Below are 24763 nucleotides of genomic sequence, written 5' to 3'. Positions count from 1 at the left end.
GCAGTAGCACTGGCAGTGAAGGTTGCTATAGCACACACTCAATAACCCATGATATTGTCCAGCTTTGGGAGCACAAAGCATAGCAATACCCAGACAACAGCTGGCACAGAGAACACATTGTGGAACGATGCATGAATGTGCACAAAGAACTCAAAAGGAGTCAGTTGGCATGTCGGTGTATGGACACGTGCAGGATTGGAGGCAGTTTGTATTATAAATGCTGCATGGGACATTTTGCAACTACTCCATCAAGGATGATTTTTATTGAGCAAAAAGTCTCAGGTGAAGAGTCTGGCTGTCATTCTTGACAGTGCCAACATTTCAAATTCACATAAATAACATCATACGGTCCACATGCTTCCTTCCTCGCAATATAAATTGACTTCACCCATACTTCCCCATTATTCACAAGAATCACAACCCACTTTCCGGATCGATTGCTGCAATTTTATTTTTGTTGGTTTCTACAAACTGTGAACTGGTCCAGAATTCAGCTGCTCAAGTCAGTACAAGAACCATATCACTTCAGCAGCTACCGGTTCAATTTGGAATACACTTCAACATGGCCACTTTCAGAGCCATCCATAACGTCTTCACACAATACCTGTTGTATACCACACCACCACATTTCACACACTTTGGTCTCACACACACAAACAAATCTCCACCTCATTGTCGGAGCTTGCCTACTTCATCACAACCCTCTTCGGGAACTCATTTGACCGTTGCAACACAGACTCCAGTTTTCTTTTTCAATTACTCCTTCAAGTGTTTTTCTTTTTTTTTTTGAACAAGAACATTCATGTTCTTGTGTTTTCAATTTGTTTGTACCCTAACATTACAGTTTGATAGTGTGGGTGTCCTTATTTGCTCTGAAAGGGGCCTTTGAATAAAAGGAACTGTTTATTTTTCGAATCCCGGCTGTCTGGCAGATTATTAAATGATTGTTTTTAATGGGTGTTGACAGTGATGCACTCCTAATACCGAGAATGAAAAGATTGTTATGTCAGTGAGCAAAGTTGGCTGCTTTTTTTTCTGTGCATTACAATAGCAGCACTTTTAAGGTTTATAATTACCATCTATGCTAATTTTTCATTAGCCCATTTCTTAATTAAAATTTTTCATCGAAAAGGTGCATACATTTTTTTGTCATTTCTCAACAAATACTGCATTGATGAATATTAATGATGAAATCCAAGCATAAGCAAGAAATAAGTATCAGGAGTACAAAATGGTGCTGATTAAAATTAGAATTGTTCAGCGCTGATGAAGGACTACTCAGTGCTATTGTTGTTGAAGAGAAGTAACTGATTTCGCTAGACCTAAGTGTGAGCTGATCTTACACTTTGTTTTAACTGACAGACTAAAGAACATGTTGCACCAAAATGACTAATGCCCTGAGTTCATGAGTAGAGGGAAAAAAAATCCCCTTAGCCTGAGGGTATGGGTGTGTTCACACCTCTGTTGATGAACTGACAAAAGAACAATGGACCAAAGACAACGTGAACACATGCAATAAAATTCCATATAACTCAAGCTTGCTCTAAAAATGTTTGAAACTCATGCTCACAGTGCTTTGCAACAACAGTCACGAAGGGAAAATTCAATATACAAGCCAGAAGGACATAATTCTACCATCAGCTGTCCATGAGTATAATTAACTTGCTCACTATGCAGTGTCATTTAAAGAGAAGACATTGACTGACACTGTGGATTTATTTCAACAGAGATTCCCATGGGTACTTTCAAGCTAACATGTTATTATGCACAATGGAAAGTCCCATCCCAATCACAGGAAGAAGGAATAATGCCAAAAAGAACTTCAGAAACAAAAAGCAGGAAACACTCTCCCGGGTCCACTTAACCACTTTAGCACTCTCAATCATACCGAGCCTTTTTGGGAGAAGTGCTGTCATACCTTCCACCAAGTTCTCAATAGAAGCACCCTAAAAGTGGCAGGGTAATGAATAAATCATATACGTACGTATGCCCTGGGCATTACTATCAGCACTCCATTAAGAGGAAAATTGCATTTGTGTAATAACTCTGAGAGGCAGTATTTGGATGTGCACTTCCATTGCTAGATACAAAAAAATGACTGGCCAGAGTCCAAAAATAAAATCTACATCAAAGTAGAATGAAGGTGACTTGGATTGATGTGTTAAGAACGAATAGCTGGTTAAGACTGAGCAGACGAAAGAGAATTTATTATGTGTGACAATATTAAACAATGGGAGCATATTGCTTATGTCTACATCAAAATAAACTCAAATTGACGTCAGTCTTACGGCGAAGAACACCTCATGAATACTGAAATTTGTATTAAATAAGCATTGCCAGAGATAAGCAGAAGTCACAGTCAGCGCTTTCACATCTCATTGTCTACACTCCTGGGGGTCATTTACCCTTCTTGTCCGGTCTTTCAATTATTTATTTGCAAATTTAGCATCACTCGAAATCCCTCTTGGGGGACAAAATTACACTCTCTGATGGGAGTGAAACCTCTGGATATAATGGATTTCATATTCATCAACACTCAAAGCCAATGGCAATTAAGGACATGATGGCTCCAAAATCCAAAAGCCCCACCCTGAGTCTCAGCCACTCAAAATATAAAATCGATCCATAAGTACTTTTATCCTGACCATGTTGTGTTTTAAGGCACTATGGTGCTTTTCAAAGTACATCCATTTTTATTCTGATGAGATGTTTCTAGTGTTGTAGGACTGCAATACAGACAGTAGATTGACTTGAGGCGGACAAAAGCCACAAAGCTCATCCATTGACTTAGCAATTCATTTTTTTTCTCTTCACTTGATGGGTGCTTTTGATTGACTTTAAAATGTAATAAAAATGATAATAATACCGTTAATCCATCACCCGTGTCTGCCTGTGCACCAATCAAATTTTCCAAATATAGTAATGCCCTGACATGCCCAACCCTCCATCCTTAAGCCCCAACCAGGGGTGTCAAACTCATTTTTTTCGCGGGCCACATTGTAGTCATAGCTTCTTTCGGAGGGCCATTATGACTGTCAACCCAAATAACTGTATGAGCAACTCATATTGTATGCAGTAAAAGCTACAAAACAAACTGACAAATAACTCATTTTCAAATCAAATATTAAAAAAAAAAAAGATATTATTAAAAGTGAAGACAATTTGCAATTCTACTAGTAAGGACACACGAATTTGATACACAATTTGTCTTCGCGGGCCACATAAAATGATGTGGCGGACTGTATCTGGCCCCCGGGCCTTGAGTTTGACACCTGTGCCCTAAACAGAGGATTGATACCTGAAGGTGAAGAAATCATTTCTGTCTTTCCTCAAAACATTTGTCACGACACCCATTTTTGGGATGTTTCCAGTTCTTTAGGAGTGTACTCATCAAAGTAAATATCTCAAGGGCCACCTTGACTTTCAAGTCAAAAAATCATTTCCAACCCTTTCCAGCCAAGGACGAAATATGCTGTTTGTATACTATCAGGTTCCAGCACGCGTGTGCCAGATCCGTATTACCAAGTTGGCTGACAGTTTAATGAGCCCTTTGCTTGGTGTCAGCAACACATTGAGAAATTGCTGCTGCTGCTGCTGCTGCTGCCATATTGTGTGTGCCCACTTGAGCATTTCAGCAAAGCGAAAAACCAATCATTAGCTCGCCATCTCGTCCCACATAGTGACGTGTTATCCACCTGATTCCTATTCCTTTGTCTAGCCTGAGCATCCTACTTGTCTTCTTTGTGTGGCCCTCAGCGCTTCCATGTGCATACTGAGTCACAACATGTATTTAAGATACAGCGGTATGATGTCTAGATTGTTAGGGATGTCAAATATTTGTCTCCTAATCAATGTGGGCGCGATTGTCTTCGAGAAGGTAAAATTCGTACATCTTAATTCCCACCAGTTGTCACTACTGTAATGACTAAATATAATTAAAATGAATGGATATGTTAAGAAGGACCATACAAAAAGAGGCTCCGAACAATGAAAGTGTGCCCCCTAGTGACAAAAGATGGAGAAAATGGCTCAACACTAATGGGTGGGCTGTAGTCACTAATGATCACAAGAGAAGGCATTAGAAGGCTGATTGAACACGTTGGGGGTTACTGCAATAGCGTACTTGCACTGTTGTCTTGTCACTTTACCCATCCCCCTTCCTCATGTGCCCACCTCAGTGCCTCACACAGTGAAATGACCTTTACCGAGATCTGCCTGTGAGTGATGGATTGGAGGAACACTGCAGGCGGTGCTATCAAAATGCATTTCCAAGAGGCCAAAGCCTTTAGTTAGCATTCCAAAAAGGCAAAGGTTTGTTTTAAGCAGCATTCAGATCTCCTGTAGCGCTAATACGTCACAGCGGCAGCATGTGACTCGAAGGTAATTGGCGAGTTCACACACTCTAAAAGTGTATTCCCTCGTTGACACTCCACCTCTTCTTAACAGCTGCCAGTTCTGATGCAAACTCATTTGATGTTGAGTCCCCAAAGACAGATGGCAGTTTTTCTGTTCCTTTGCGAGAAAAGTCACCATTCATTGATGTCCTAGAGTCCCAGCGTGAAGCAACATAAGAGAGGACCTCCCTTAAAAGAATGATTCACTTATTCATATTTAAAGAGGTGCTAAAGGGAGGTGGCTATCAAAGATGAAACCAACGTTCAGTGTTCATTTTAACAAACATTTAATTAGCATTACCAGCCCTCCATCCATTCTTCAATCTGTGCAGCCTTCCTTCTAAATATGAGTGGTCATGGGTTAAATACAAATTTCATTGTCTTAAAAAATGCTGATTGAGCCAATAAATAATTTGTCATCAAATTGGGACAAACCTGGGATACCCTGCTAATGATAATATTATTGATGACATCATGGCAATCTGTAAGGGTGTTTGGTAATTGCTCGAAGGCAATGACATCAACATGACATCATTGACCAGAATTGCTTTTCTGTGTTTACGATTTTGCATTTAGTCCTACTGGAGAAATCCCACTAGTTAGTGCGGTAAACACAAATTTAAGACAGGTATGAATCAGAGTGTTTGAAGACCAGCATTTACACAATTCATTTGATTTTTATCTGGGTATGTTCTGAACCTTTCCCTTCACGGACTGGACCTACTACGCAAATCATCAGCTGGTTATTAAAGTTTGCCATAGCCTTGTTGACTTTTCAATGTCCCCTACAATAACGAAACCTGCTCGATTATTGTTTCCTCCAGTTATTTCCTCTTCCTGCGACAGCCTTCCTCCTTGGGGACAAAAGTCTATAATGTGAGTGCAGACAGACTCACCATGCTGCACCTCCCGGTGCTCCAACTCCTGTCTGAGCTGCTGCCGCTGCTCCTTCATCCTGGCTAGCTCTTGGCTGCTACCTGAGCTTAGACTGTGCAGCCGCTTGGCCAGAGCCTCCAGTCGCTCTTGCTCCTGGTACACCGCCTTCATCTCAGCCTTCAGCTCCTTGGCACTGCTGAAATCGTTCCCTGCAGCGGTGTGCCACGGAAACACATTATTGCCGACACCTCTCATTAATGAGTGACTTTTACATTAATGGTGTAATTAAATGAAGCTAATGGAGCTTGTATAAGTACAGTGAAACCTTTAAGGTTGAGCACATTCCAGGACACTGGTTATACTCTGATGGGTTTGAATTTCAAGTATATTTTTCCCATGGGAAATAATGGAAATACAATGAATTGGTTCCAGGGTCAAAGTATTGCCATCGTAAAACCTTTATTAACCGTGCAGGAAAGTAACACATAAAAAGGACCATTTAAATTAACACGTAACATGCAATGAACGTGCAGAAAGAGTTTATAGCTGCTGAGGTGAGTGCAGCTAATTTTCCAGCATATATTTCGTTCTTTTATTATTATTGTTGACAAAATTGCCCATAGGTATAAGAATGAATGGTTGCTTGTCTATATGTGCCCTGATATTATCTGGCGAGCAAACAACAGTTGTCCATCTCTCGCCTAAAGTCAGCTGGGTTTGGCTAAACACATACAAGACAAAGCACACAAAATATGTCTTGCGTTATGCTATAATGAATGGTTATTTTGTGCAATCTCAGAGACATATTTTTAGATTCTTGATTTTTCTAGGGCTCGGATGTAGAGCTTCCACTGTAAATTATAAGATCGTGACAATGGCGGAAGGGCGGAGTCACCTGAGATGGCGGCCAGTTTGGCTTCCTGCAAAGCTAAGAGCTGAGTTTCAGTCTCACTGACTTTCCTCCTGAGGCTGCTGCCCAGCTTCTGACTCATGACCACCTCGAGAATGAAAAGAGCAGAGAGGGGAGGGGGTGTGAGGTTAGTCACAAAAAAAGCACATGAATCCCAGAGGATGCACGGTTCATTTCCAGTTCTGTCCCAATGTACTTTTCCAACTCATTCATACAAGACGATTCGTTTGGATTCTTCTTTGGATACACGACAGAGCCCGATGTTTTACATGGATCTAACCTTTCGGAAGACAAAGACTTCCCCGCCTTTCATGTGGATGTGTGCAAATGTGAAATCTCCATAAAAGATGCCGTAGTAATGTCAGAGAGGAGAAAGGCATTGAATGTCACGGGAGACGTGATACCTCAGCTCTTGCAAGCTGATGGTTACTGATAAAAACCTGTCTGGCCTCCATCAGCCCTTTAAACTTGTGTTTTTATACAGACAGCCAGATGCAATCCCCACGACAAATCTCTCATCTTTTTTGGAGCTACATTCATGGCTCAAAGGGACATGGAGCAGGATTGCCCTTCATGTTTCTTTCTTGAACCTGACACAGTTTTGCGCTACACTTTGAAAATGTTGTCAAATGGATTGGTTTTTTTGAGGCAGAGCATCTCCAAGGGAGCTTTCTTCACACAGAAATATACAAATCTGTCAGGCTTGTATAATTCTAACTAAAGTTGGAATTGGAAGCCGCTTCCAACATAAAAGGCATTTATGTAACGAGTGATTTTAATTTCAAGACGAATTTGAAAGCGAACGACGCTTTTAGTGAATTTTTTAATGAATCCTTCGTTAATTTCGGGTGTAGAAAAAAAAATCATTTTAAGTCAAGAAAGTACCACAGCGGTGAAAGTCTTTGATAGCAAACTTTTCAAAACGTCTTCTGAGGAGCTTTTGGAGCACCACCAACCATTTATTACTGACAAGAAATCGTCTTTATTGCCCTCCCCAGCTCAAAAACTGCCTCTGGCCTTTTTCACATTCAAGAGATGAGTCAGTGGAAAATGCAAGCCTATGCAAAGCATGCAATGTGAAATTGCATCATACTGGCCTGATCGCCATTAAGAAGGACTCGACTTGGTATTCGTGACAGGATATAAACAATTAACAGAAACTAATAGGTTAACAATGGAAGTAAAAAACTTTTGTCAGTAACAAAAACAGTTATGCAAGACTTTTTCTCACTACTGCCATACTTTAGTGAAATCTCTGATCTGCGGTCACCCCTTCTCCTAAATAAATAAGCAGTAAAGGGAGAGGTGCTGCTGCTGCTAAATGTCAGCTCACTATTTTGGAACAAAGTTAAATCAGCATGCTGAGATTATTTATACATGAATGCAATGCATTCGTCAACCCTTCAAAATTAGAACCTTCATTGGGGCGTGACTTATTACTACCATGACCATTTTGAACCGCACTAATAATAGATTTGTTAGTAATGGGGCAATTGCAATTTATCTTAGGTTTAATAAATTACATTGCAATGGAGTCTTATGCTTCACTCACACGAGCACAGAGGTAGACCAAGCAACGGACACAGGTGAACTTTAGAGAGACTAAAAAGTTGGATCTTTTTCTTTTTTTGGGTCACAGAAAGTATGTCATCCAGATACAATGCATTTTTAATAAGACACAAAATAAACTATTTTCCGCTTATTCTGGCCCTTCCACAAGAATCGTGGAGAGTTCACTGCATCATCAAATAGGAATAACCACATGAATACAAACACTGACATTTAGTAGCATGCAAATGTATCAAGCTGCAGCGGATGCACGGCACATCCTTTCAATTTCAACATGCCACTCATTGAAATTCATACACAATCACTCATTTCCCCCTACTAAAATAGTGCCTTACTTTGGCAGTAGCTTCCTTGATGGATAGATTCAATGCCTGCTCCTGTTCCTGAAGTCTACAAAAAGAAATAAAAAAACATGTTCGTGCAAAATCAAACAATTTCTTGTTTTTTGTTTTTTTTTTCTCATTATTTTATGGAACATTCAATCTGAAGATTGAATAAAATGTTATAACTCAAGATGGCTGCTGACATTCAAAACTTTCTTGAGATAATAATAAAAAGTTTCATCAGTGATCTCTCTAGACACCGAAGAGGACTTTTAAACAAAACCTTTTGAGCATTTACTTATCAAGCATGCATAACACACTTTAGTGACTCATTCTTTCGAGTTCTAGGCTGACAAATATGTTTTATTGACTGACCTATTGGATAAATGTGTGAACTTATTTTAACAAAAGATGTCATTAGAGTGTAAACATGCACACAGGACCAACTAGTGTTTTGTTTTGGTTTTTTTGTTATGCAAAGTCAAATATGGTAAATAAATGTAATAAAAGACAAAGTGGTCATATTGCTAAGAATTGATGAACCTTTTAACAAATTTGTTAAACAGTGGTAAAACGTGTCTCAACCATCAGTCTCATTTTTGCTGGAGCAAGATGAGTTCTTTTACCAAACGAGAAAAATAAAACGTGATTGACATGACCTGCTCTTTTTTGCTATAAATGCAAAACGGGATCACAATCATCCTGCTGACCCAAATCACAGCACACCGAGATTTGCGGCTGAATGCCCAATCTGAGGTCGAAATTTCAATCAGTTCTGAGAATAAATGCATTCTGGCTGAGGTGAGAATATGCCAGATATCAAATTATGGTGGGTCACGCCACCGGGAAGGTGATAAGTACAATTTACATGTCTTCCTAACAAGTGGCAAGACTGAGCGGCATCCCAGAGTGCTCTCCTGTGAGCTATTACCATTAGAGATGCAAAGTAATCATTTGCATCTGAGAAAAAAACATTAACATGCAGAGCACTTTTGTGCAGGTGTGAGAGAGGAGGAGTTTCCTGTGATGTAAAAAATATTGTCATTCTGTAACAAACACTTCATTTGGTACACTATGCCATCCAATGACATGCAAATGTATACCAAGCGTGTCAGTAAAGTTCCAGGATTGGTGTCACATAAGATGTATTTTTAATCCAAACTTTTTTTCTTTGATGAAATCCCCCCTGGGGTCTAACACCTCTTCTCAGCTTTCTTTGTCATGGTCTGCATGAATTGGCAGATGCAAAGGCATTTTGAGCAGGCGTCATGGTGATATAGCTAAAGTTGTCCAAGTACAACTCTCGCCACTTCTCGCTTGTTGAACGAGGCAAGTCCCTTTTTGAAGATATGCCAATTCATCATATAGTTCACACTGAAGGAGAAAAGTCATGGTTTGTAGTCTGGCTTTAAAATGTATCTTTTGTGACCCCTGTCTTGGAACTTTTCTGACACACCTCATGTATTGTGCAGTACTAACACTAACACTTTCTGAACTAAACTCCAGTGTAAGCCATTTCAACCTACATGTGCAACGCAACACATGAAAATATAGTGTGATGCAAGGGACATGTACGGCCTGCTGTGCTGTCATCGTGGCTGACAGTTCTCTAGCACCGTCATCAGGTAGCTGACAGTACTGCAGGAATTGTTGCAACTGTGAGTGGTGAGGGTTCTTTAGCATTGTTCAAACGTTCACATGTGCAGTTTTCCACATCCCTAACGTAGCCAAATATTCAGATTTAATCACCTGAGCATGGAGGGAGGAGGCGAGACGGAGATCTGGATGCGGTTCTCAGACATCACAAGATCGTGAAGCGTTCGGCTCAAGTCTCTGAGCTGGGCCGAGGTGCAGCTCCTCAGCACGGAGCCCTCCAGCTCCTCAGCCTCCATTTGCTGCTCCTCTTGCTGGATCTGCTGGTCCAGACATCGACTGCGATCCTTTAGCTCTGCCAATCTCTGCTGCAGTTCCTTGATTTCCTCCTGCATTGGATGTTTTGTTTTTTTACATTCGAACCATCTGACATGCAGATTGCGTAAAATCTGAAATTACCTCGACTAATTGTTTCTCTTGGGTGAGACGATCTCGACGGCGCACTGAGTCTGACGGCTCTCCTGCATCGTATTCTGCTCCCAACCTGGTCGACAACATAAACCAAGAGAGTGATTGGTGTCTGAATAGGCCCCTGTTTTTCTTCAATCTCCAAGTAACTCAGGGTCATCTAAAAGCAGGATGACCTTGATACACATTTAGCATTAGCGTGACATGTAGTTATTTCAAAACAGCCTCTCTTGAGAGATAAGAGAAACGCGTAACTATTGTGTTTGACCTTTAAGGTACTTTTCAGGATGTATGCAGCAGAGGCCCTGCTAGATTTCCTTCCTGTCACAAGAATTATGTTGCACAACTCTCTTTCACTGCCTGCTTTAAGAACATCCTTTTGAACGGGTTGAATAAAAACAAGGTCCATTCTGGACTATTGTTATTCGAAACCAGTGAGTGTGGTTTGCTGTCATAAACAACTGAACACGTAACCCTGCAGGTGTGCATAAAAGATTATCAAGGTCACAAAAGCATCAATATGTTTATAAGCACACAGCTAAGCTTTTTTTTTCAATAAAATGGTATGCACATATGGGGCAAGTGTCAAGTCATTAATTTTTAACAAATATGGATAAATAGTTTTTTTTCTATGCCCATGCATTTGCTTAGTCGGTTAAAGAACTTGAAATACATTTAAAATTCCCATGGAAAGTTTCTGTAGATTGTCCTGAAACTTACTGAAAAATGTCTGCCACAATTACAATTACAATTACATGAAGCAGTGACAGATAAGTGTGATTCTGCACATAGAGACTTACCCTTGTGTGACTGACCTGTGCTGACCACTGTCTGTCCTGTAGAGGGCGCTCTGCACCACCTCTCTGAGCCTCTGGAGAAACAGAGCCACACTCGTCTGTCTGGATGGTAAACCCAGCTTCAGAGCTTCTCGCTCCTTGCACAGTTCCTCCAGCTTTTTCCCAAATCGCTCAGCTGAAAAAACACACATATGTCCAATGTTGAGCTTGAACGATGCATTCCTGCACACTGTCGCATTGAGCAAAACAATCCATCCAATTGCTATACCACTTAATCAATCAATCAATCAATCAATCAATCAATCAATCAATATAATAATCAATGACTTGTCCAACAAAAAAAAAACAGGACCTATTGAATTTTGGTGCAGGCAAACACAGGGTGTGCACTACACTGAGATTATTATCATTATTATTATTATTATTTTATTTATTTTTTTGATTGATTGATATATCAATAAAACAATTAACACTTTAAAGTGCCATATCCATGAAACAAACAAACAAAATGAAAAAAGAAAAAAAACTGAAAAAAATACACAACAAAGAATGCTTGAAAAGGAGTAGGAGGAAGCATATTATTATTATTATTATTATTATTATTATTATTATTATTATTATCTCAAAGCACTGCAAATAGCAACAATCTGGCCTCAAATTTGAGCACTGCACTGTATGTCCGGTGGAGTGTAACAACTTCAAACTGGTTTTAAAGGCATCCAAATAACTTTACTCTAATCCGAATTGTTAATAGGTTGTGAGTCACAAAGGTATCTATCTGCAGGCTGCCAAGAGCAGATGTTGGTGAAGCTATTTCAGTCATGTGGGCCGAGAAATAGGTCACAAATTAGCCCGTTCCTCCGTGCGTCTCTTAACTCTCCATGCTCCATAACTTGATTAAACAAGGCCTTCAGAGTACAATTGAATCATGTTAGATTTGTGGACACACTGGCCATGTCTTATGACACTAACTGACCTAGTGCGCCACGAGGAGTCCTCTTAATACACACCACTGCCCTAATTCAGTTTATAAATGTCATCTCGGTCTATTTCTGTGAGTCAATAAAGTCTGTCATTGGTTCAATGTGTTTTAACTCTTTTTAGAACCAGAAACATTATGTTCTCACATTTCTTTTGTAATTATATCAAGAAATCCCCATCGTTTCATCCTCATCTTTGATAAGCACATTTAAATATTTGGATACAGCGTGAACAGGATGTTCAGTCTGGATATTTTTTATCGCTTTAAGCCAGAGCATGGTCTTTTTTTCCCCAGTGTTCCGACCTCCTTTCAGTAAATCTAATTAGAAAACACGATTACAGCATGAAGAACAAATTGTACACACAAATATAAAGATAAATATGAACAAGATATTGTTTCATTCTGTCCTTACAAAACCTCAGTCTTGCACCAGTTTGCCTTACAGGCTTGCCTAAAGTATTGACTGACAAGTTCACCTGCGTCATAGTCATCGTCCACAATGGCTTTTTGTTGCAATCTCTGGAGCTTTAACATCATGGACTCGATCTGGGGACAAAACAAAATCAAGAAGCAGAATAAAATTACCAAGCGGTCTCACGGGCAATGCCCTTTGAACATTTAGCGAAGGGTCAAAAAGTTTGAAAAGGATAATGACCGGCAGATCACAGTGACATAATGAGAGCGGTCTTTAGTTATTTAGTCATTCGACATTAACGGAAGGTTCTCTCAAGAGAGAGAGAGTTGGAAGCATTCCATTGTGGACTGTTTTACTTTATTTTATTTTCATTATTTTATTTTTATATGTTGTTATATTTTTTATATGATACATCTCTTCACATAAAATTCAGAGTTTTCCAAAGTGTTATTGCTAATAAGTCAAAATCATATTTTCTGAAATATAGCTGTTTATGGCAAACTTCAATAAGAATGTATCTTTAACCACCTTGGTGTGCGTCCGGTTGTTTTGGAGACAGTCTTGCAGCACGTGGTCATACTTCTTCACCAAATTATCCCAGCCTTGGTCCGAAGCAGGTGTGTTGCTCTCGTATCCCGACGTAACTGAGGATGCGGAGGCGGTGTCCGAGTCAAGTGACAGTGAAGAGGTGATTTCTGAATCCAGACATTGGAAGTCACTATTGGGCAGGTAGGAAGACACCTCCCTGCTGCCCCACATACGTTCCCCCCAAAATCGTCCGAGTGTCTCCTTTTCTTCGTGGTTGCTTGGGACGGAGTTGGATGTGACCTGGGTGGATGGTTTTGACTCAGGTTGATCAAAAAACGACAATGCTGGTTTAAATTCTGAAACGTTAGGCACTTCTGTGGCTTTAGCTTCTGGGTCATGTATTGGTGTTGGGGGGGCAGAGAGACTCCTAAGAGACTGTTGAATAAAACTGAAGCTGGAATTGAAAGACTCTCCCTGGGTAGTTGAATGGGGAAGTATTGGACTTTGGGTTAACGTGAGTTCACTGTTTGGTTGACTGAAGGCACAGTCATCGTTGGAGGGAGGAGTGACGTCATGGGAGGATTTGTCAGGTTGTGCAATTTTCATTGGAGACATTTTGACAGCAGAGGATTGACTCATCCCTTTAGTTTGACATCCACTTTTGCCATTCCTTATGCAAATTGCTTCGTCTTCTCTGTCCTCATCCTCCACGTCTTCCGGCTCATCGCTGGTGCTTGTTGGTCTGGATTGCTCCCCTCTCATGTAACCAGGCCTCCGGTGGAGCCTCTTACGGCCGACGCTGCCAGCTGTCCCTGTGGCTCTGCCACCTGTCGATACACAGATTAACCATTAAGCTGGACAACACGGTCAAAAGGAAGATAACGAGCCGCTCAGCGAAAACATCCAGGACACGCTATGCCAGGAAGATTAATCAAGAATGTGAATTCACATCATTGTTAAAACGAAGGGGGATTTTAAGCTCATTGATGGGGCCCTTAACTTCAGTCAAGCTTCATGTTTGAAAATAACACACAGCCAGATGTGTGAGAGTTCCCAGGGTTCTGGTCCAGCTGTTGGGAAATACCAAAAACATACAGTCATCTTAAGTTAAGCCACGCCCACCCAGAGAGCTGGGGTGTTTTTTTTAAAGCAATACCACAACAGAAGAAAGCTTCTCACACTCTTTGCCTTCTGTGCAGAATACAGAACAATACATGAACAGGACTAAGTAAGGCACACCTCTTATAAGTTGTTGAGTCATTACGCATGGCTTGGTTTTTAACAACAGGAACGGTTTGGGGGTGGTTATTTTTTTGTTTATGCAAGGTAAAGTAAGGTGGATGCGTCTGGTGTGGAAGAATTTAAATGACCCAGATGTCATTCCCATGATACACTTCTGGGTAGAACTAGAACATAGATTTTTACCTATCAGGGACCTCTAAATCAAGATACACTATTGAAGATCACTCAGAATCATGAACATTTGTGTCACGTCTCGTCCCCAGCCGTTCCACTATGTGTCTGTTGTCATGGTTTCTGTCTGTGTGCTCGCCCCTCCCCTCCATGATTAGTTTGCTTATTCTCACCTGCCTCTTGTTACCTGTCATGTATATAAGTCCTGTCTGCCCCTCACGCCCCGTCGGGTCATTGTTGTCTTGATGTCTTTTTGGTTCCTGTTGTCTTGCTGTCGTCATGTCCTGCTGTCTTCTTGTTTCACGTCCCGGTCAGTCAGTTAAGTTATTGTTTAAGTTTGCCTTTTGAGTTCCCTTCAATAAACCCTGGTCTAAGCTGCATTTGGTCGACCTACTCCATTCCGATCCGTGACAGTTTGTATATTAAATACATTAAGGCAATGTATTATTTTGCATTTATGCGTGTAAATTGTTCATATTTATAATTGTATTTTTTCTCATACATCTCGTTGGGAACGCCATGGTCCTCATTAGGACTGATGGAGCCCTAATGGCGTTTCCCACCTTCCTTCCTCCACCATTTAGGTTGTCAAAGAACTGAATACATGGGAAATATCATGGTTTGTGTAAGTAAAGCCTTGATGATGAATAGTGATTTGTCCTGACACCTGCTCCACATGATTATACACGTCATGTGTAGGATTCAGCGACAAACACAATCTTAAATGGCGAGAATCAACGGGCTCTTTGTGTGCAGCTGCACTGCTCGCTTTTATTTCAGACTTCTCTACCCGGTGCCCACTCTCACACATTCTATAGACATGGAGGGACACACACACTGGCAGACTTTTGTGCTGAATACAGAGGAGGCATTCTGTCATTGCAAAATCCTGATTGAAATCTCAACTATAGTGTATTTCTAGAGAGGAATTTAAAGTGATATATGGCATTTATATTATGCACAATGACTGAAACTAATTACGATCATTCATAGAACAACCACTGCACAACCCTGTGACACCCCCATGATGTCACTGCTCAACCATGCCCATGTGACTTTTGGGAGCACGGGCAAGAGGAAGCAGCACTTAGGGGAAAGTTGGGATATCACACTGAAATGGGAGCACAAGTAAAAGCCTTTGCTTCCATTGTCCTCTCTGTCCAGTAGGACCTCAAATTAAAGCTCAGGTTACTGCGTCTTTGTAAACGTGGCCACTGTTCTAGAATCATTTAGACAATTCCACACTTTGTTCTCAAGTACAACTAGCTACCATATGTCGTGTTATTATATACATCGCTGTTTGTAGTCAAGAAAAAGTAGCCAGAGTGTAAGAAAAAGGAAGGTCTTTTTACCGCTGCAACATAATCATACTTCGATTACACAAAGAAGGTTCTTCCCAGTAAAGGGAAGGAAATGCCTCAGGCATATTGTGTGTTGTACTTCTTTACTAAAGCCTTTCCGAGGTATGACATTCCCTGTTTCCTGCCAGGATTTGAGCTAAAATAGTCTGCAAGGAATCCCGATGGATAAGTGAAAAAGGAAGAGACACGTCACAAGTGACTTTCACGTTCGTCTGAGTGTAAGTGATTCCAGGCTCGGAAAAAAAATGGGACCAAAATACTCGTTAATCACTGTATTTCAGACAAATGGGGCCTGGTTATTTACCTTTGGAGATAAAAGAGGCCAACTTTGTAGGCCTCAAGTTAAACACTACGTCTCATTGGTTGTTGAAAGTGCTTTAACCAAAGAGAGAAGGAATGCAGAGGCTCTCGTAAAAACACAGTCGTTTAAGGAACAAGCTCAGCAAGACAAACATCAGCAAATCAGCAAATCCACATGTCAGCAGGCTCCTGAGAAGCAGTGTGCCTCCGCAGATGTGCAACACCACACTACTTGTGACCCCCATACTGTCAAACACTGTCGCCTGTCCAACTATCGTAGCGTGTGATGAGGCATTTCACTACAAAATCAGCTCCCCACTTCCTGTATGGTCACATGAGGATTGCAATTTATCTGGTTTTGAGTAATAGGCAGACAAAGCACAGAAGTACACAAACGAACATGTTTTCTATTTGTTTTCGTCTTATACTTGAATGTTCACATGCCATTCTCACAGATACAGGAAAACGTTTAGTTTAACAATAAAATTATAAAGTGGTTTGATCACATTGTATTGTATGACTTAATTTAACTTATGTTAATAAAGGAGTTAAATATTGTGTGACTGAAATTGTTGAATGGATACAATTTTTGATCGGGCTTCACCAGAGCTAATAGGAAAAATGTGAATAGTGCTGTAAATAAAATGACACAATACAGTAGTAGTCCATTTCTTTCCTTCAACATACACAAAAGTTTATAGATGATTTGATGATAGTGACGCTGCTTTTTCCAAGACTAAAACTGTTCAAGTATCTTTCAAAAGTCAAGGGTCAAATCCATATAAGCATGGCATTGCACAATTTAATATACCATAAGACTGGTCCACATTTTTTTCTATTTAATAAACTTTTATAGGTCATTTTTTGTGCTGATTATAATCAGCCCTTGTTTTTTCTGTAGAACATTGGGTTTTTAATAATAATAATAATAATAAAAGTAATGTATGTGAGTTAGTAAGATATTTATCAATATTTATTAATTAAGGTTTAGGCTCAGCAACAGGAAGATTTTTTTTTATATATATCGCTATAACTAACAATGCATGGTAAAATCCATCTTGCCCAAAGCAGGTCAAAGTTAAAAAAAAGATGTATTCAAGATTTTTTTTAAATCAGTGTCTAAAATACATTGATAGACGCATCCATCGCTGATTAAAATGTGCTGTTGACCAGTCTAATGTAATTTAGTTTTATATATTAACTTAATGTTCACTTTGTTTTTTGTTGTTGTTATAAGTGAGAAAAATTTGAAACATTGCCACAGATTTCAGCAAGATATTTGGGATAAAGTAATGAATGCACTTTTTTTTGTTTTTGCTTTATGTGGGCCATATAAATTGATGTGGCAGGTCGAATCAGGCCCCAGACCTTGAGATGACACCTGTGAGCAAACCACTGAGCCTCTCCATATGGAACATCCATCATGTTTGTCTTGTCCTCAAGCCTATCCCAAACCACTTGTGGCAATAAGTGGGGTACTATGGCACATCCTGGACTGGCGCCCAGTCAATCGCAGAAATTGCAGAAAAATATCCATTCACAACCACGTTCATATATGTGAACAACTCAATCTAGCATAATGCATGTTTTTAATGTTAGTGGAAACCGGCAAAACGCACACACACAAACACACGCACACAATATTCCAACCACGAACCTCAGAACTACGGGTCACATGGGCAAACCACTAGTACACTATGCCACTCCTTACTTTTAGCAGTGCTGTTAACGTTTAAACATATTATCATATTAAATTATCCAAATAAAAAATAAAAAGATTTGTTTGTACCTTCCATACGTCCTTGGCTGTGGCGATGCAGAGAGTTGCCGTGGCATTTCAGGCCCAACAATCCAGCAAACATGTCTCCATGAAGAAAAAGGACGAAGAAGCTGATGGTCCAACGATGTGACGTTCAGCAACTACGCGATGACACGGAGCATGACTGAGCTCACTTCCGCTGTGGAAAAGTCAAGAGACTTCTTTGTTTAAAAACTTACGGTACAACTAAGTAGAGTAACTTTTTAACGCTGCAAGTTGGTCCTTGGTAAACATTTCTGCAATCTAAAAGTTTGGTGGGATTTCTGACGCAAACGAGTCCTCCGGTTGCGTGTGAGCAGCAATCAGTGCGAAAAATAAAAGATCTAATAAAGAATGACAATGAAATATCCGACACGGGATAGACAGATGACGAATTGGACGAGTTTTGCCTGATTGTCAATCATGCGGATCATTGCTTAGTCGATGGGCGAGCGGTCCGTTAGTCGATCCCCTGTGTCGTGTTGGAGCTCCTACGCGGTGAGGAATTTGACTCCAGCCTCCTTCAGACCGCCTCAATTCCCCAGTAAGCATCCTATGAATGTTTGGAGACACACCACCACATTTCACGCCGCCGCTCTGCACACGCGCGCGCCGCACACGCAAAACAGCATTATGCATGTAACATTTATAATTTCTAATTATTGCGAGGAATCGTTAACATGATCAGTGCATTCACATAAATAAATATAATTTCTTACTAATACCATATAAAGGTAATTTGAGAGTGACGAGATCTGTCATTTGTCTCCACCGCTTTGAAATGAGCCAGATGAGGAGGTGGCTTGGGCATCTGTATGGTTAGAGTTCCAGGCACTGGGGACGACCCGGTCCATGCTGGATCGATTATGTCTCCCAGCTGGCCTGGGAACACCTTGGGACTTCCCCAGTAGACACTGTGGATAAGGAGAAGATGTGTCCCAGTGCCAATAAAATGCACCGCCTTGCATGTAGCCAGATCACCTGCTTTGGAGATTAGAAGCACTTAATGTCCTTTGGCAAGCAAAGGAGCTAACTGCTTATTTAGAGGACACCTCATGACCTGAGAGGTTATCAAGTTTAAGTACTCCAAAACAGAAGAGATCACATTAACAAATAGCCATATCAGAAAAATTATGACAAGCATGCTGTATGTCTCGACCTCCCATTGAAATGTAAGCCTAAGAATTTATTAGAGAAAAACACTTTCTTGGTTTTGATTTATGATAATGCAATTTTGATTCTGAGAGAAAGGTTTTGAAACAACTCTGTTTACTTGATATATCTGCTAGACTGCTAGTGAGAGTTGTGTGTGGCTTATTCTTTCCCATGCAGAATTTACACGCGTAATGACTACAATAATTATTTTACAAGAACACAAAGTACTGATATTTACCAGCAGATGGCAGACTTAACCTTTTATTCAGGCCACCAAACACGCATACCCAACAGGGCGAAATAATACATGCACAACTGGATAAGACCAAATCGCCACTCAACACAAATCTTAATTTATACCAAGTTCTTCCTTAACTTCTGCAAGTTTTGAAACGAATGCACAAAAGATCTCCAAACATGTGCTACTCTGACTCATAGAATATAGAGTCACAGCTGTATGCACACGAGTGATACGTGTCTCGTGAGTAATGAGATAAGGAAGAGGGTGGAGGGGAGGCCAAAATACAGGGGTTGCTTGACGTACATGTGTGCGTACGTGTCCATCAGGTGGCTGCCAGAGAATGGGCCTGAACAAAGGTCACATGCTCTACCTTAGATTATCTGTGTGTGATAGCGGAAGGGGAGGGCTGAGAGTGAAATAAAATAAACACACACGTTATCGAAGAAGCCTCAAGTCTTGAAAGCATGACGAAGTTGCTGCGTAACTTTCATCCGTCCAAAACGTCTGCAGTAGTTAAGAGCTATAGAGGGAAAAAAAACATTATTTATTATTGCAACAATAGTTTATTGTAGTATGAAAAAGTAAACCATGTTGTTAAACATACGAAAAGCAATTACGATAAGGTTGTAAAGGACTTTTTTAGACCACAGCTTCTTCTGAGTCCATGTGAGCATTTCGGCTGGAGAAGACATCGGCCAGCATATGTTTGGGGATCTCAGAACCGCGGACTCGCAGGGCGTAACAGGCGTCCTCCACTTTACCGAGACTCTGACGCAGAGTGTGCAGCTTCTTAGACACCTCATAAGGGCCCGTGTTTCCGATGTAGGAGAAACCGTCATGGATCTGGCGCAGGAACTGGCTGAGCTGAAAGGGCGTGTCGATGTCACCGTTGCCCACGCTACTGATACACAGGCGCATCAGCTCTCCCGTCAGGTCAGCCACTCCCAGCAGGTAGTCTGCCGGCATCACCTGGAAAGTCGTAACCCGAGGTTCCAATGACAGCGTGTCGGCAGAGCCCTGAGGGAGCACAAGGGAGTTCCTAAGTAAACAACCAATATTCAGCACCTTTGACTGTTTTCACACTATTTGATTATGTACATCAAGAGATTTTCCCTTCGATAAAGACACTATCACAATGCGACAATTCTGTAAAAATGACGTATTATAATTCACTTGGGAAACATCACACACTTATTCAATAATGTAAGCTTGCATTAACAGCAGCAATAAACAGCAACCAAGACAACATTGATGGTTTCGACAACCGTTAGCATCGGCTAACAGTGAACGGAGAACGAATGTTATACATGGCAGAGTAGAGATTGTTTTTACAATCTGTATTGTAAATGGGATTTGTTTCCCAACCATGTGGACCGCTTCCAAGTAATACCAGCATCTGTGTCACGTGAATTTCTGTACACACTTTTCCCTCTATGACAAATGAAGGTATGAAACTAAGATATTGTAACAGCTTGTAACTTTGCTCATGTCACCTGAAGTTTGGGGGCAACTTTCCGTTATTATAGTGTATATACAAACAGAGGCAAACAAGCAATCCTCCTTTGCACTTTGCACTTGGCGGCAGTCATAATAAAGCTATATGTTCCACACCCGGTTAGATTTGCATTTGTAAAAGATTAGAAAATAGCTTTTACCACACATAGTTCTACTTTTTTTTCTCCACAATAAGCTACACGTACAAGAGAATACAAAAACTGCTAATCGTATTGTTGGAACAAAAAGAAAAAAAAAAAGTGAAACATAGAACCCAAAATACTGCTAGCTTGTGCAATGACAAAATCTGCAGGATGAAAAATAATACCCACAATCCTGCTCAGTGGTTGATCGCCTTTAACTTTGAGGTTGCATCATAGTCATTACATCACGTTTACGGCATGATGAGGGTCCATGCTTCAGCGCATCTGAATACTAAAGTTCTGATGCCGCAAGTGGTTAAAAGTAAAGGGGATTTTTTTTATTTATTTTTTTACATTTTTCACATTCTACAGTCCAAACTTCATGGCAATTATAGAATTAGTCATAAACTGGCCTATACCCAATATTTAGGCAAGAACAGGTAGGATGTAAATGGCATGCATGGTCATACATTTAAATGTACAACATTTCAAACTTAGAAATCTACCTCATCTCCTTTCATGAACACTAGACTGGCGTTGATCTCCTCCAGACTGATGAGGCTGCGATGACGGATGTAGTGTTGGAAGGAGGCGGCCTCCACATATTCCTGGATTCCTGAAAGCATGAAACCCACATTAAAATAAATCACTCACACCGAGCAAAGCAGCCGAGACACTTTACAAGTAAGAAATATGGAGCTTTTGGGGTGACATTTCAGGATCGATCTATAAGGGTTGAACTGTTGAACGTTTCACTACTCTTTGCACAAACTTGTGTTCATGAAGGGTGGGAGCTGACCGGCAACCATCAAACAGGATGTGGTCAGAGGGAAGTGACCACTGAGGTTAGTTTCATCACCAGGTTGCAACAGAGATAAACTGGAAGAGTCACAGAAAGGCATGAAAACGGATGTCCTTGGTAAGGATTGCACTGTCCAGTACTACATTTTAGACTCATCCATAAATTTCATCCGAAAGTTGATTTTCACAAACTGTGACCATATGGAATGCTGTCATACACAAAACAGAATACAGACGTTTAAAAAAGAAAAAAAATAGGGCAGAATGCATATCTAGCCGAGTGTGCGTAAACACTAGAGGCTATCTGCGGCGTATAGATCAGATGCAGATAGTGATTCAAACCTGTTTCCTGCAACAGTCTTTTGATTTGAACAACAGTAGCCATTTTTTGTGGCAAGCTGAGATGACCCCTCATTTGTTTTCTGGCCCTGTGTAAACAACAATCAAATAATCACAGGACGGAAGACTTTGTGTCTGAAGTTTACTTTTGGAGCGGCAATTGAACTTCAAAAGGGCCTGCTATCTTGCCGAGGCTAACCACAGAAAGCTACGAGCGGCTGTGCTTCGTCTTTACTCTGCTTTCACTGGGTGGCAGACAGACTCGCGGAAATTTCTTGTCTTTGTTTTGACATTTCGCAGATTCCATTTACGGGGATGATTCATGTAGAGGTCCTTGTTTACATGGAGTAAAGGTTTGCCAGTTTAATGGGGGGGGGCAAGAAAATATAACTGAGTATTTTTTTCCGCACATATTTCCTGTTATGCACTTTATTTAAAAAATCTAACTTGCATCCCCCATATACACTTATTTGGGCTGGCTTTTCATCAGCGCTACTTAGCATTTCCGAACCAGATGATAAAAATGCTATTTTAATTATAGGCAAAATATTTGCAAAATATGTGCTCATTTTTTTTATCATTTAATTTTTAATGCATGTATAAAAGATCCATTACTCAAGAGCAAAACTTTTGCAGCAACCATAACATTCAAGTGAACTCATTTCAGTATGCTGAGCACCCGCCATGCGACAGTGCACTTCCACTTGGTTATGCAAATCTTCAGTTTGAGATTTTATCAAAGTGAAACGTTGAACCTGTTATCAGCAGTAATTAGGTTCAGATTCTGTCCTCAATATCATTAATGGCCTTTCTGTGACAAAGTAAGTGAAGCCAGTACATAAGCCTGGAGACTCCTTGTGCAGATTAGCTACAAAGCCTTTACCGTGAGCTCTAATAAAGATGATAACATTTCAGAGAGGAAAAGAGTCTAATTGGTGGGAACTGCCACCGGTCACGTCGCAGAGGATGCCACATTGATTCAAGAATGGGTACAATCTGAAAATGACTTCCCTCCCCCCCTAGCGAGCTAGATAACAGCTCGCCATCACATGAGTTTGTCTCCAAATTTAGCAGACATTTTGGCTACACTTACAAGAACGGATAGTGATGCAAGAAGAGGAAAAACAACGTTATCAGAGGGTGTTCCTGTTAATGCAGGCCTGCAACAAGGTCACGTTCTCACACAAATATTTCACCATCAATTTAAAGCACAGGAGGAGATACTGGCATGCACAACACTTTACAAAAGTTTGCCTAAGGTGTCTGGGTTAGTTATCTAAAATTAGTTTACTCTGTCGATCCAAAAACTCACCTGCGGTGAACGCTCTGTGAAACTGATAGATGTCTTCTCCTCGAAGCTCTTCTGCAATCTGACCGATTTTCTCCCTCACACCACACAGTTTCCCATCAGCCTCATTCAAAATGGGCTCTGCATCTGGAACACTTCCAACCCAAAAAAAGAAACCCAGAGCACAGTTGGAGCATAACTTCTGCGGTTCATCTCAGAAGTAAACATTTGGGCCTTGTGTATGACTGTTTTGTTTCTGATCTTTTTCCACGTGAACATTGAAGTGAGAAGGCGATGGTAAAGGAAATCCTACGTGTGATTAAAAAAAAACTCAAATTTTACCGTTTCTGTTGATAGAAATACAAAAACACTATGTGTCAGATTTTAAACAAAACAATAATTCTTCTTAATTCATGAATACTGACAGCATAATTTCACTTTTAATTTCACATACTCATCGTGTTAGTGCATACCTTGTCACTCTGTGTAAAAGAAAAATTGTCCTCTTGCTCTCAATGGTGACATCTCGACTGAGTTTAACAAGACGCTCGTATTTGTCGTGCTTGGTGTCAAGTTCCATCTGAAAGACTTTAAATGAAATGTGTGTAAATTAATAGTTGAGAAATGATAATATCCAGCTAACTAGGTGAGAAGTGGCATTTCCAAAGAGTGTACCTTTGAAGGCTGCAATGACTGGTGAAGACAAATTGGCACTTGTCTCACACTGCTGAGCCACATTTCCATTTTTCTGTGGATATCCGTCACCTGCAGAAAAAAAAGAAATGAAGCTTCTTTTGTTTTACAGCTATCTAATCTAATAAACACCCGACATGATGCATAGTTGTGCAAATTACGTAATCTCGCCGTTAGTTCACACGCCAAAACTATAATGCCAGTGACATATTTAAGACATTGTAATACAGTACTTAGTTAAAGCAATGCATAAGTATATCTGTGCCATTAGAGTTTAAATGAGAAATTCTAACAAAAGGGACAATTTTCCTAAACCGAATGGAAAATAACAACCAGTCGGATTCATAAACAAACATGGCTGTTAACGTAGAACCTCGAAGCTACATGTGCATCTGACGTTTTCAGATCAAAGTGACCCAAGTTATGATTAGTCGCAAAATTTGAACTTACCTCCTCGCTTATTCATACCTTCAACGTTATCCTAAAGTACAAGTGAAGCAAAATTTTGATTGTTTTTGACGACCGCTTGAAACGTGCTCTCAATAAGCACGCAGCTTCGCTTGATGAAGCTTACTAAAATAGTTCGTCAAGGATCAGGTTGTCTTTAAAATACAGAATTACCTGCGCATTTAAAGGTAGGTATGATAAATGTGCAGTGATTCCACGCGAAATAATTTCTAGTTATGTAGACTTCTTTTCAGGCAGTCGGGCTGTCTCGTCATCGTGGGTCTTCGTGATGTTTTCTGCGTAACAGGAAATACAGGAAGCGGTGCATTATGGGATATGTAGTCTTTTAGAAAGGTATGCAGAAGGGCCTTCGGTGAGTGCTACTCATTCAAAACAAAGTCTGCTTTGCGAATAAAGGTTATCCTGTGTGCTCCC

General features: G+C 40.4%; 2 protein-coding genes across 10 annotated transcripts in view; both read right to left on the bottom strand.

Annotated features, from left to right (window-relative positions):
- The window catches only part of disc1 (DISC1 scaffold protein), a 34089-nt gene extending 15470 nt beyond the window's left edge, over positions 1–18619 (bottom strand). Inside the window, exons 1-11 of one of the 5 annotated variants that reach the window (XM_088384840.1) lie at positions 18453–18617; positions 17928–18280; positions 17719–17849; positions 12856–13682; positions 12389–12458; positions 10934–11105; positions 10125–10209; positions 9822–10054; positions 8085–8139; positions 6166–6268; positions 5291–5479 (exon numbers count right to left, since the gene is read on the bottom strand). In XM_088384840.1, the coding sequence (XP_088240966.1) occupies positions 5291–5479; positions 6166–6268; positions 8085–8139; positions 9822–10054; positions 10125–10209; positions 10934–11105; positions 12389–12458; positions 12856–13682; positions 17719–17791 (1807 nt within the window). In that variant the 5' untranslated portion in view covers positions 17792–17849; positions 17928–18280; positions 18453–18617. Of the gene's footprint in view, positions 1–5290; positions 5480–6165; positions 6269–8084; positions 8140–9821; positions 10055–10124; positions 10210–10933; positions 11106–12388; positions 12459–12855; positions 13683–17718; positions 18325–18452 lie in introns of all 5 variants that reach the window. The other 4 variants (XM_088384842.1, XM_088384844.1, XM_088384839.1 and 1 more) reach the window with 4 other exon arrangements.
- A 491-nt stretch (positions 18620–19110) lies between these two features.
- On the bottom strand, positions 19111–24662 carry tsnax (translin-associated factor X). 5 transcript variants are annotated; one of them, XM_088384316.1, is made up of 7 exons: positions 24332–24641; positions 23864–23953; positions 23662–23776; positions 23213–23343; positions 21267–21376; positions 19741–20140; positions 19111–19643 (listed from the first exon to the last, which is right to left on the bottom strand). In XM_088384316.1, exons 1-6 carry the CDS (start codon positions 24345–24347, stop codon positions 19763–19765), a joined length of 840 nt encoding a protein of 279 aa, XP_088240442.1. In that variant the 5' UTR covers positions 24348–24641; the 3' UTR covers positions 19111–19643; positions 19741–19762. The 5 variants fall into 5 exon arrangements, with proteins under 5 accessions (XP_088240442.1, XP_088240444.1, XP_088240445.1 ...); XM_088384318.1 differs by having other exon boundaries at positions 19111–20140; positions 24332–24362; positions 24503–24636; XM_088384319.1 differs by having other exon boundaries at positions 19111–20140; positions 24503–24662.
- Positions 24663–24763: the final 101 nt, after the last annotated feature.

Source organism: Syngnathus floridae, chromosome 9 (genome assembly GCF_059516105.1).
Source record: "Syngnathus floridae isolate MCC-2025c chromosome 9, RoL_Sflo_1.0, whole genome shotgun sequence".
In the NCBI taxonomy this organism is placed as follows: Eukaryota; Metazoa; Chordata; class Actinopteri; order Syngnathiformes; family Syngnathidae; genus Syngnathus; species Syngnathus floridae.
The sequence above is the reverse complement of the archived record's forward strand: the minus strand, read 5'-3'. Positions and strand labels throughout refer to the sequence as shown.